The following is a 14,381-nucleotide window of genomic DNA, read 5'->3' on the forward strand; positions in this document are numbered from 1 at the left end:
GTTAAGTATTTCAGATCTCGTTACATTCCAGTTTATTACTCAAAGCAACCGTAAATTTGGTGGGTTATTGACTATCTGTAATGTTCAATTATACAAAAGAGCGCGCTTTTTTACGAAAATTTGCTAATATCATATGAAAGATATAGATAGAGCACACAGACTTGCTCCCATTACCTACTAGAATTAATTTTTGATAATGGGAGCATACACTAGCCAGGCTGCATTTTGGATAGTGGGAACATACGCTAGCCGGGCTGCATATATTTGAAAGTGGGAGTACATGTATACACTTGTCGGACTGCATGTTTGATAGTGTGATATTCACTAGCCGGACTGTATATGTGATTGTGGGAGAATACATTAGTCGGGCTGCGTGTTTGATAGTGTGATATGCACTAGCCGGACTGCACGTTTGATAGTGAGAGATACACTAGCCGGGCTGTATATATGATTGTGGGAGCATAAATTTATCGGGCTGTGTGTTTGATAATGTGATATACACTAGCCGGACTGCACGTTTGATAGTGAGAGATACACTAGCAGGGCTGTATATGTGATTGTGGGAGCTTACACTAATCGAGGTGTATATTTGATAGTGTTTGATAAACTTACCGGGCTTTGATTGTGGGAGCATACATTAGTCGGGCTGCATGTTTGATAGGGTAGGCAAGTTCCTATATGTGGGTTGAATGACAACTGCAGATACACAAATATAACAAAACAGAGTTTATTTACGAGTTGCATATATAAGTAATGACATCACAATTATTACATGTACATCAAATAAATTAGGTGGGAAGTTAACCCCTTAAAACAACGTTTCGCTTTCAATGTTTCCCTTAGTATAGGAACTCAGGTGAAGGTCCATCATCTAGAGTTATCTCCCAATAGCAAGAGTTGTCTTTCATTAGAACATGTATCTTGTATAGAGCCAAACACTGTAAAATTATATTTTATCATATTTTTTCAACATCATATTATTGAAATATGATGTAACTTTCTTCAGTTTGATTTTTGCAAAAAAATTGTTTTTCAATTTGAAAAATGATTCTGATAGTATTTCAGGATTTCTTTGATAATGTAAGAGTTTATATTCAGATATTTACGTATTGAACGCCATGTAGAAATTAGGGCGATTTTTTTCTATGGGTGGCTCAGAAAAAAACACAATTTTTTCTTTGTTCCAATGGTATTTTAAACTCATAATGATGTCAGAACATTTGTTTTATCAAACGTCATAAATGTTCTATACATCATATTCTAGTGGATCATACCAATCTGCATCTCAACCTTTACCACTAGAAAAGTTGTGTTTTGATGTCATAAGTCTCCACCATGTTGCATAATGCGTTAAAAACAAAAGTTTAATTTATTATAATAAACAAATCTTTGGCTTCGTCGGAAATCTTCATCACATTGTTTTTTTTTCACAATTATAACAATACATATGTATCATAAAGCATTAATTTAGGGATAAAATTAATTTAATGTCTATTTATAAGGCTTTTCACAAACGCAGAGTCAAGACCGAAATTATACAGGCGGGTTGGAAGGGATCGATGCAGGACGTATCCATTATGCCGGAAATATAGAAATCTAGATGTTATTGGAGTAGATCCCTTCTTTGGCCGGTTCCGTTACCGATTTGTTAATTTTTTTACCAGTAACTATGTTAGATTTTATAAAAGCAGAAAAAAATCATTACGTTTTGTTCTACTATTTAAAATGACAGAATGAAAAGTTAATTTGCTTTCGTTTGCTAACATTAACATATTACACTTATTCGAACTTTAGACGTGGATGGTTTCATCAAAGCAAATCAGAAGAAATCCTTTCAAAAGAATTCGACTGAAAAAATTAAGTTTCGCCTAAAATCGTACGGTTTACAAAATGTACCCTACAGATTTTCGCGCCACTCTACGATTGTTAACTTTTTTACCCTTCTACCCAAAATTCTGGGTCCGGCTAGCTGTAACTCTCCATAAACGTCTAAATAAAATGCGTAGTACCCAACTGACCTAAGTTAAGTACACATGAATTTTACACAGCAACTTCCATGTGACGAACTCGGTGCTAAAGCGTTCTACAGTACCAATCTAATACCAATAGTTATTAGTTTTAGGCTGATATAAATTGCCAGGAAAAATTGGTATAATGTTTAAAAATTTCCGTGACCATAAAGGGGGCTCAAGCTGGCCTCTTAGACGGATTATAATTCATATCATAATTAGATTGAGCATAATTTAACAAGAGTCACAAAAAATCTGAAACTCTGAAATACATACGAAAAGAAAAGTAAACAGGTTAAGCAAAACGGCAGTATTTTCCTCGCTGCTGAACATATACGGACAAAAATATTATACGCTCAACGTATATTGAAGGTCTATGGAAATCTCAGTCAGATCGATACTTAAAATGATGAAACATTATCCAGGTAAATTGTATTCTTTGTCAAATGAACGTGTTACAAAAGTATTTGTAATCGTATATATTTTTTCTAGCACTACGGTTATTTAGTATCTAGTTTGCTTTCGATGACTGATTGGCAAACTGTATATATTTCGACAGGGCATCGATCTAGAGATGCGCTCTTGAATTTATATAAGATTACCAAAATCTATTTCCTTTTTAACGTTTTAAAGGAATTTTCTAAATTACCGAAAATTTCGACACCTTAATTGTTAAAATGCAATTTGTGCATAGTTTTTAAACCGTGAATCTTCGCCGGGAGGTGCTAAATCGCCATCTTGGTCTGACTCCGATTGCGTTGGAGACTGGACAGTGAATACTACACTTCCTTTCTTCTTCATACGACTTTTCTCCGGGAAAGTGAAGTTATCAGTCTCGTTTTCGTCTGTCATGGTTGACTGATCTTTGTTCTTGTTGATATCTTCTGTAGACGAGAAGACCACGTTATCTTTCAGAATTTTGAGTTGAAAAGAAGACCTTCCTGCAAAATAAAAACATAAAACATAATTTCATATGAAGGATTCCAGAAATAAAGAAGGATCTTTCCCTAATAAGTTCATCTAAGGTAAGTAACCAAATTCCTTTATCATCATTTGTAACGAAGAATATTTATTCTTAATTCATTGTGATGTGTTCATACAAGCTAAATTCAAAGTAAAACGTACATGACCTTGAAGACGTTACAGAAATCATAGTAACTTTCAATCATTGTCTGACGTTTAAGTTCAATACTATATCATTGTATGTCCATTTTTACTTCACCATGAATCAATTATGGATTCTGGTTACGTTACGACAACCAATAGAATATATTGAGTCGTAGTCATGTACAAGCGCACATTGTCAGAGCTCAAGTGTTAATTTTTGTCCTCTGGACCCTCGGACACAGGAGCCCTGACATCGTGAGGATGAGGCATGTCCACATTTCAACAGATGCAGTAGTGATTACAATTGTACAAAAGCAGAAAAAAAAAAATGATTCGGGAAGTACTGTCCATCTCCGACGGTCCATGCAAGAGCGGTAAGATTATTATTTATCTGTACCTATTGGCAATTTTTATCTGAACCCATCACCGATTTATGTATTGAGTTATTAATTTTCTTCAACGAAGCGTTGATATGATTCTGCACTGAAAGACAGACAAGAAAAACTGATTCATGAATTATATATATATAAAACAAAATTGTCTCATATCCATGGACAGTACTTATTTAGATCAGTTTATGGAGATAAAGACAGCAGGAAAATGTATCGCAGTGCAGTAAGGATTAAGTTCCTAGGAATGTACAATTGCCATAATGAATAAATATAATAAAGTAAAACAAAAACTAGATAATTACAGAAGACAAAAAATAGATAAAACTAAAAGTCACTGTGGAGTGGTCATATGGTTCTTAGAGATGAAAATAGGCAATCGGAACTCCTGAGCCTTTCTCGTAACACAAAACCTCGGAAGTACTAGGCAGAAGAATCTGTTCGGAATGTGACCGATCCGATTCTAAGGGTTCAGTTTCTTACCATTACTTTTTTTCTTAGCTCCTCGCTTCGCGCTCTATACGTGTGAGATTATTGTTCTTTCGTTATTGAACGGAAATGGCCGAGTAGTTCCGATTGGAAAATAGGAAGAAAATATATTAATGTGCACTACTAATTAAAACTGCTTGTAGATCAGATCATAAAGCAAATAGACAGAGTGCGCAGAGTTCTATAAATAGAAGTGACGACACGACAAATTAACCTTGTATACTGTTACATGTAGCACTTCCGGTACTTGAATTCGAGAGAGAATTTCGTAACGGAAGAACACTTAGTCCCGGAAGAATAACCCTTTCCTGAAGAAAAAAACATTAATATCAAATGTTTTGAACCACAATGCTTATTTTTTAAGCAAAACTTGACCGGATGTGAAAAAAAAATATGAAAAAAAAGCAAAAAAGCAAAAAAACTAAGACTGGGGAATAAAAAAAATATATGAGTCACAAAAAAGTAAATAGAAGGAAAGAAAAAGAAAAGCAAACAAACGAAAGTATAACACTAAAATAGAAAAAAAAATAAAATAAACGGCATCAGCATGACAAAACATAGCAAGACATATCTTTCAACCTATTTATCAGTCATAAAGTGACATTATATAAAAAGCTTGTGAAAGTAATAAAGAAACTCCACAACACTGAACCGGAAATTATAAACACGACTATGTTTATTTTAGAATTGACCGTAGAGGACCAATCAGGCAGCTGGATTTAAGAGAAAGCATTGAAACCAAAGTATACCGGGAAAGAAGTGTGGTAAATATGAAATTGGAGATATTATTCAAGTAAACATCCGGGATTCCACACATGCGTATAACCAGAATGGAAGCAGTACAGTTTTGGAATTCCACACAATAATAGGGGAAGTCGTGACAAAGTAATTCTCTATTGAGGAGATATGTAAGGTATGAGTATTGTATACTTGATCAAGACGTACATTCTGAAACTCTTCTTGTCCTCAAACTTTTAGTCCTTCGATGTATCTTAAAATATGAATTAAAGAGCTCGTCAGGTTAAGCCTTATTTATTGACAGTTTCGAAGACCCCTAATCTTACATACTTATGCTTTGTTTTAAGGGTTCACAACGTATCATATAAGCGACACCAAGCAGTGTGTTTCTTTCATAAAAAAAGGATACAGTCATCACTTGCGCATTGGTTTAAAAAAAAATAACAAAAAAGAGGCCACATTGATTTAAAGTAACGATTGAAATAGTAAAACAAGGATAAATACAATACGAAAAGAAACTAACCTAATAAGCGTCATGAACCTTTTTTGTAATTAAGATTAATTTTTTGTACAATGAAATTTACGTACTCCAAAACTTTGAAATTAGTACTCTTAGACTTCAAATATTGTTTAAGCTTATATCGCTTCCAGTATGTTCGATTTTCAACGTGTCATTAGTGTTACACTATTCTCTATAGTTCTCAGTTCCTCTGAGTTATACATTTGTATATTCGGTGTTTATAGAGTGATCAACCACCATTTTCACTTGACCAATCCTTCTCAAGTACTAGTATCAGGGTATAAAATATAGATCGACACTGATAGTGCTACATGTATACTGACCTGGTGCTTTGTACCTTCTCATTAGAAACAGAATATCAGCAAAAAGTACTGAAATATTAAAGCAGGTCGATGCTACAAAAACGTAAGTTGTGACGTCACAATACTTAACTCTATTATGACATCATAACTTACCACTAATTTCACACTTACGATTTTTTTGTGAAAAGGACCGCTGGAGTGCGAGGTGTGGTTTAAGCACATTTATAAAGGTACCCTCCCCTCATTTACATAATCAAACACTTCCTTGATACTCTTTTATATAGTGTTACCTTGTAATCTCTATCTTTTATTGACATCTGTCGCCGTTTCCGCCAAGGCTACAAAAATAAAAATAACGTGTCACTTGCTTAACATCAAACTTTATAGACGCACACTAATTTTCTTGATTTACTTCACATCACTCCTCGAACTGAAATACTCTGATGGAATGATAACCACTCATTGAAAAGTCCTGCACTAGTTCGTATCAAGGAGCTGGATTAGTACTGAATGTGGAATAGTTGTATGGTGTTTGAAATAGCAAATACTTCATGTGTATAGGATATTGTAACGTTTTATTCTGTATTCTTGGCTTTCATTATATGGAAGTATTTTCCACATCATAACAAAACACTCTGCATGAAAGTTTTAGAAATTATTTATAAAATTTCAACTACAGAAAAAAAAACCTTTGAAAACAGAGAAAACTGGCGATATTATATACAAAGCAAAGACATGAAATACCTTCATATATAGACATACATGTATTTTGATTTGTCACAACCTATTTAACCTTTACGATCTTTTTGAGCAATTGACCATAGGTTGTGGGGAGCAAAGATCGTACTATGTACATTTATTATACAAACTTATAATCCGATTGAGCGCTTCCAGTGTATCGTGAAAATAGTTTATAAATAAGTCATTTGAAATTTAAACTACTCAATTGTCCTATATATAACTGTACTTACAAATAAATAAATGACAATTAAAAATCCAATGTTATAAACAAGATAAATGACTGCTAATATCGTCAATACGTAAATCTCGATCCTGTCGGCAGCCTCTGATGGCAACATTGTTACAATGGCATGCCATACACATACCGTAGACAACATTATCATGGCCGCCAATAAGTATTTGTCCTATGGAAGGAAAACAGGGCGATATTAACAATCTCTTCAGTGTCATCGGAGGGTAATATTGAAAAGATACTATGAAGACAGCATGATCATTACCTAAAGTAAATTTCCCTCATTGTCACTATTAACGTAATCTCTATGTTCTACTAAATATTTGTACTTCTTTAATTTTGTTGTAATATTTATGCAAAGAACATTTTTGTTACCCCAGAAGTAGTTTCATATTACTTTATGTAACAAATCCTAGGACAGCTATTGTATATGATAAACAGATCCGTCTTTTTCAAAGTATCCTCACGATCTTTAGTATGTAAAAGGTACTAAGAAAAACTTTCTGACAGGCAAATACTCCAGATCTTTTATACCGTGGTAGACTTCTTTCAATAAAGATTCTTGAACAGGGTCATATCACTAAAACTTTAAATTCACACAAAAGTTTTATAGTCGTCATCATGAAATCATGGATCATTATGGTGTATCCATTTGCACACTGAGAACCAATTTGGGCACCGTGTCATAGTTTTCCTTTTCTCTATGCTACCGAGACGTGACATTGTATGAGCCCTTGGCGAATGTTTCTAGAAAAATAAACGAGGACGCTTTCCCTACCGGTTCATCTGTCCATGCTCCCATGTTTTAGTGGAGTCCTGGTTGCTCATTAACTTTTGTTACTTTGTACGTGTTTTTATTTTGGTTGTTTCATGTTCTTTGATGTGTGTATCAATTGTCTTGTCTGATTTTTGTCCTCGAAATATTCTTTTGATTACAATTGGAAACTTTGTTCCACTGACTACTTGTACAATTGTAAGTCATACACATACGGTAGACATCATTATTACGATGACCAATAAGTTAGAAATCGGAGGAAGGATATTTGTACTTTATTGATTGGTTATAGCATTCCTTCTCAAATTGGACTCATGTAAGTTAATTGAAAAGTTCTGTATGTTATATACCTTTAATATTGTTTTGAAAGCACGAAGACTCCCATACTCAATTACCGTTCTTAGTAAGTAAGAAATCTTAGAACCATATTTTTTTTTATTCTTACTGATATGGAAGCATTTTTTTATACCCTAATGTAAAAGTAAACTCACCATATAAGTAAGAAATCCTAGGCTAGCATTTATTTAAAACTGATATAAAAACAGGTTCCGAAATATCTTATTCAAACTGTACTCACCATATAAGTTAAGTACGAAATCCTAGGAAGGCTATTATTTACAACTGATTTGAAAGCTACAGCTGTGAGGACTAATGTGAAAGACAATTGTAGTCTATTTTGCGGTAATGTCTTTTTCACTGAGAATGTGGCGAATGCTAAACTACATATAAGGAACTGTAAAAGAAAAACCATATGTTAAATAAATGTCGATCATATAAACCATCTCCTCAAGTACTGAATTTATAAGAAGTAATGCACAGATATATACTTTAATTACTACTGGACTGAAAAGTACCCATATAGATCACAACGAATCTATTACTCCATTCAAAAGTATAACTAGAAAAGGGACATACCTATTATTTCAATTGACTTCTTTTGTGTTTATGGTGTGGGTGTTATTTAAATGATTTGATTTTGTGAATACTTGCTGCCTCACTATGAAGCTTGTTTGAGCATATTTTATTGTTCTTTGAAACAAACGTTGAATTGTACAAATGTTTATTTTGCCATCTGAGCGAGGTTTTCAGTTTGCCTTTCACTTTGCTTTGTTCTTATGTAAAAAGTCCAAGTAAGAGCTGGATTTTGGATGATACATTCGTTATTATTAGAGGCGATAAACTACGTTTTACTTTTCAAACATTGCTAAAATATAAGAATTATAAACACGTACCGTTACCATAAAAATATTCCAAACAAAATATCCGGGTCGTCGTGCTGCCCGACATTTAACAGAAAGAGCTGAACGACGGACACTATTGTCTGCTTGATCAATTACTATGTCCTTCCGGGAACACTCGGTGTGCATGTATAAATACCACTCCTGTTCATCTACGAATGACTGTCTGTTGACTACGTGGTGATCTGTTTCATCTTCGATTAGTTCTACTTCGTAAGATGGGAGCTCGGAGACAACGGTGACTGTCAGATCCTGCATAAATAAAGATGATGGCATCATTGTATAAATATAGATAAAAAATGGGCTTTAAATAAAATGTCATTAGGTGAAGATATGAAGATCATAGTTTGAATACAGTGCAGATGTCGTTTCTGAACCTGTAATTTCCTACATTTCTGAGGATATGATTGACTTACGTCATATACGTTGCAGTCGTGATGTTATTATATTGATGTATTATATGGTGTTTAATTAAGTCATTTGGTTGTATGGTGGTCATATATTTCATTAATTCTAAACATTGCTTTGCATTTGACAAACCTGATGTAGATATATTAATTGTAAAGAAGTTTGACTATGAGTTAACTACTCATAGATTTCTTTATAATTAAATAAGGAACAAAAACAAACAATTAAGTAGCAGTCTTTCTAAAAATCAGGCAGAAGGTGATTCATGCATGTCAAAAACCCACCAAATTCACTTTTATTTCTTGGTCAGAATCAGATACAGACCACATAACCAGTCTTGGTTTTTCATTTAGGAGCTGCGCTTTTGAGATAAAATTTATACAGATTGTACATGAAATAAGCACTTTGCAAGAGTTATTGTTCTTGATTCAGTTTGATTTGGTTGATTTTAGTGGGAAGTTAAAGAGTAGCTTTCTCATAAGTACAGACTTAAATACAGAAAAGACAATGGTCTTTTATAAATAAAGCATTTGTAGACCAAAAATCAGTTTGTTCCATAGGTTTTTCTACACCATGAATCACCTTACCTGAATTTAATATGGACTTGTACTTAAGTAATACAAACAATGAGGCGTTACTGAATTTACATTGTCACTTAATACACCACAATCACCAACCAAAGTGCTTGTACATGTAGATCGATGGGAGGAAGATATGTTCCAAAATCAATCTGTTCTCTGACTATGTTCAACCACAGGCTCAATCATAAAAGTGCAGATAAAATTTGTAAAAGTAATCGAGGGAACAAAATTCGAGCAGAAATCAAATGAAACATTCCATTTCAAGGAGAACTGCCGATCAGTGAAATCCGACGCACACAACAAAGAACATGGAATAACCAACATAATACGTACACATAATAATAGGATAATTAATTGGAGAGAGTGAGTAACCAAAATGTTATCACGAGTGTCGCAGAACGCCCAAATTTAACGAGTGTGTGGAACTTGTTCCGCGCACGAGTTAAATCTTCAAGCGTTCTTGGCACGAGTGATAATATTTTGGTTATTCACGATCACCAATTAATTATCCTATTTATTTTATAGATTTTCTTCATAATCTAATAATTATTCAATATGAATTTTAAATTCTGTGATTGGCGGATTGATATCAAAGGGAGAAAGCGCGAGAGTGAAAGTACCGAATTTATTTCACAGTGTGAATTATCGAAATGTGTTACACTGGGAACATTCGATAAAACACTGCTATCTATATAATAAACAATTTTATGATTAGTTCATGATGACAACTTCTGTAGTGATGACTTAAAACAACATACACTAATAGAAAAATATCATCATCCTCAATAACATGTATCGTCTACCCCGGATGTGACATAAATAGGTAAATAAATAAATAAATAAAAATGCCTTTAAATGGTTTAATTTATCGTACATCTTGGACGGACGGACGAACATAAGCTCAACGGAAAACTGTAGGATACTCTTTTAAATACGAGTATTTTAGATCAATACGAACGGACGTCTGAACAGCCTTACACCATATTGCACATTCAAAAATTTAAAAAAATTTAAAGTACAGAACGGACGAAAACTTCTAAATCATATTGATATTTTCTAATATAAAAGTAACGAAGAAACGATACTTGTGCAGATGGCGCAGCGGATATCGACCGACAAAGTTGTGACAATGCAATTTTTAAGACTGATGGAGATCTATTGATCATGATGTATGCTGCATATAGCTGACGCTGCATTAACATGCTTTACAATAGGAATTAGTGCTATAAGCATGAATGATTGATGGAATAAGAATCATTTGGGATATGTCTTTACAGAAAAAAGTCTATCACATCGATGGCCTACTTATAACAGTTTCGTTAATTGCCAACAACTCACCAAAGTGTACGATTAGTCATAACGATTCCGATTAAATGTTTTTATTAGACACCTGAGCCATTTCATATCATGCCAGAAAAGAAGAAAAAATATCCAAATTAAAAAAAAAAAAACCTGCAAAAAAGGTATATAAAAATAGAAAATGTCGATTACCCCAATAAGAAGTGTGATATATTTTACCTATCATAGATATCTATAAAACATAATCTCAAATTAGACTATTACATGTAACTCCTGTAGTGGTATTTTAAAATTAAAATTCAATGTGGATCCGGAAAAATTCGAAAGATCTTTTGGAGACAATCAGTTCAAGACTATTATCAGAACATAATAGAATTAAAACCTATGATTTTCAACACTATACTTCTATTCAGTTATAATCCCGACTTATTAACACATTATACAACATTGTTTTTCCAAAAACGATGGCACACATAGATACAAATATATTGTATATACGCGATGATTATATAGTTCTTGGTATAGAATACTCTCATACTTTGTAAGAAATAATTCCAAATCATCTTTCAAATATACAGAGGAAGATGTTTACAAACTGCTGGAATTTTTAATCGACAACATATTGGTCGACGTGTTTTTCAATAAACGGTCGGCATTCCAATGGGAACAAATTGTGCTCCTTTACTTGCTGACCTATTCCTTCACTCTTGTGAGGCTGACTTTATAGCTGATCTGATCCGAAAGAAAGAATATCGTTTGGCTAGATCTTTTAGTCTCAGTTTCCGCTATATCGATGATGTATTATCTTTAAACAATCCTAATTTCGGGGATTTGATACATTGCATCTACCCCAAAGAACTTGAGATAAAGGATACTACAGACTGAAGTCAGCCTCATATCTTGACCTACACTTAGAAATCGATGGTAAAGGAAATCTATTGAACAACTTTACGACAAACGTGATGACTTTTCATTCAAAATTGTCAAGTTTCCTTTCATCTGTGGCAACATCCCTTCAGCGCCTGCGTATGGAGTGTTCATATCACAACTCATACATTGTGCCAGAGCTTGCCGAAACTACGCAGACTTTTTGTATCGCGCTAGAACTCTAACAAATACGCTTCTGGAACAGATTTATGTTGCTACAATATTGAAGTCACTACTACAAAAGTTTTATGGTCGTCATCATGAACTCCTGGATCGTTATGGTATATCCATCTGCACCATGCAAACTGATTTATTCAACGGGTCATAGTTTTCCTTTCCTCGTTTGTCTACCCCGGACCTGACTTTTTATGAGCAACTCGGCGGGTGTTTCTAGAAAAGCAGAGGACGCTTACCCTACCGGTGCACATGGTCCATGCTCCGAGTTTTTAGTGGAGTCCGAGTAGCTCATTTGCTTCTGTGACTTTGTATATATGATTTTAGTTACTTTATGTTATTTGTTGTGTGCGTCTGTTTTCCATGTCTGGTGTTTGTCCTTTAGTTACGATTGTTTGATTACCGCTATAACCTTGGTTTCCTTGATTACTCTTTCAGGATGATAGGTAAAATCTTGACGTTTAGATGGCAAACTGATTTTTTTTGGTGTAAAATGTAAATTATATTTTTCATTGATTGACTTTGACAAAGCATGGCGATAAAAAAAAACCCCGATTTGTTTGTTGTTTAACACTGTAGCGTAGATGTTCACAGCACCTTGTAATTTCATAGCGGTTAATATGAAATGTAAACTGGTCCAAATCATAAATCATAGAGTGCAGACCAATTGGAATATATATTACAGTTTATGTATATCAACATCAATTGACTAAATTATAAGTACCCCCTAAAAAAACAAATTAAAACAAAACAAAAACAAAAACAAAAATCCCCAAAAACCAACACCAAAACAAAAACAAAACAAAATAAAACAAAACAAATAAAAAACCATACAAAACAACAACAAAAGCAAAAATCAAACATACTAATCAGAGAAACTATAAATTCATAACCCCAAATAGGAAGTGATCGGAACTTGAAATTTTTTTTAAAGTTTTGGTCGCTGTTACATCATCATATGTTTAATTCACATACCAGAATCTCAATCGATGTAATACAGTTGATGAAAAACAGCAGTTGCATTTATACTTGTATTTGTTCTGATACAATGAGTACTGATAATAAGAATTTCCGAATTAGTGCCTCTTTACGTGTCAGTTATATGGTGAGAAGTAAAGATGATTTCAACTTATTCAAGCAGCTTTTTCAAACATTATTACAGTAGAAAAAATATTTTCAAATAATTTCCTCATGAATTTTACTCAATTGAGCGAATGAGTTTTGATACAAGTTGAACTCTAACTTGAGTTCCACATGTAATTTAAACATAAAGAACTGTCATTGATTAAGTGTTATTTCACGTGACGATTTATTCACTTTCATGTATGTATATAAATCAGTACCTTATACGTCAAATGCTTCACAAGCATATCAAACAATTTTAACTATTTTGCAATTCATGACTTATCACTAACAATTTGAATGTGATATCTTTTAAGGACGTATCGGAATTGGGATTTGAAAGTCAAAAAGTCAAAACGTCAGACAGACACAAAAATGAACAGTCACTAGATCTGAACTCCTTAGAACCCTGCAGCTTGGACCAGGTGGAACGTTAGGGTGATAAAATAAATGATGCAAACGTATTTGGTTCATTTAATTATTATATAAACGCACAATTAGCTCTACATTTCATCACCTATTCCTTTTACCTCGGAAACTCATAGGTCTACCGATATTCACGAATGGATACGCCCAGAATGTTGACATTATTTATTCAAGTGTCTCTTCGTCAATGTTGAAAAAACTTCTCACGGAATTAACATTACTTTCACTATATTTAGAATTACGCAAGGTTTGTTTGTAATTCTAGAACTTAAACATCTTCGTTCGTCAACATTGCAATAAGAAACAGCTGATAACACAATATATATAAAAAAGTTGATGAATTTATTACTCGTTTCTTATCACGAATTATGTGAATTTCTTATTTAATTTTGCTTCTTCATACGTTTTTTTTCATTTTATGTTTTCTGTTGTGTGAGTCAGTTTTCCCTGTCTATTTTTAACCCTAAACTGCATGTATTTAAATATCCGACAGAATCTTCTTGATTCCCTTGATTGCTCTTTAACATGTCAGAATGTTTATCGATTCAGATTCATATTGTAGTAAATTATTGAAATAAATTCGTGTATGTGTTGAGTTGCTATTTATGTTATTAAGTGTAAGTCTCTGCAAGAATCAGGTAAAATGGGAAAAATCAGAAATATGCATAAAAAACATCTAATATGACAATACTGTTTTTTCTAAATATGATTTGTCTATGAATAATGATTGCTTTTTTTGTAAATTGTTGATTTACCGATTATGACACAATAGCGTGTAAATGCTATTTATTCACCAATAGTATACTCAGCTGCAGTAGAAGGGGTTGCGCGCTGTAAAACCTAGATGTAACCCACCATTTCGTTTGAATTGCCTGTACCAAGTCAGGACCATTGCGATGGTGTA

The 14,381-nt window shown here is 33.4% G+C and overlaps 1 protein-coding gene across 5 annotated transcripts in view; it reads right to left on the minus strand.

The window, feature by feature from the left end:
* Positions 1 to 711: 711 nt before the first annotated feature.
* LOC148599183 (uncharacterized) overlaps positions 712 to 14,381 on the minus strand; it is a 69,952-nt gene continuing 56,282 nt past the window's right edge. For 2 of the 5 annotated variants that reach the window (XM_088557890.1, XM_088557892.1), the window contains exons 4-9: positions 8,535 to 8,792; positions 7,880 to 8,035; positions 6,526 to 6,699; positions 5,845 to 5,892; positions 4,940 to 4,985; positions 2,815 to 2,950 (exon numbers count right to left, since the gene is read on the minus strand). In XM_088557890.1, coding sequence (XP_088414016.1) covers positions 2,949 to 2,950; positions 4,940 to 4,985; positions 5,845 to 5,892; positions 6,526 to 6,699; positions 7,880 to 8,035; positions 8,535 to 8,792 — 684 coding nt within the window. In that variant the 3' untranslated portion in view covers positions 2,815 to 2,948. Of the gene's footprint in view, positions 2,951 to 4,939; positions 4,986 to 5,844; positions 5,893 to 6,525; positions 6,700 to 7,879; positions 8,036 to 8,534; positions 8,793 to 14,381 lie in introns of all 5 variants that reach the window. The other 3 variants (XM_088557891.1, XM_088557894.1, XM_088557893.1) reach the window with 2 other exon arrangements.

This window comes from Perna viridis, chromosome 13 (assembly GCF_037379345.1).
Source record: "Perna viridis isolate PV_CMFRI_1.1 ecotype Kerala chromosome 13, ASM3737934v1, whole genome shotgun sequence".
In the NCBI taxonomy this organism is placed as follows: Eukaryota; Metazoa; Mollusca; class Bivalvia; order Mytilida; family Mytilidae; genus Perna; species Perna viridis.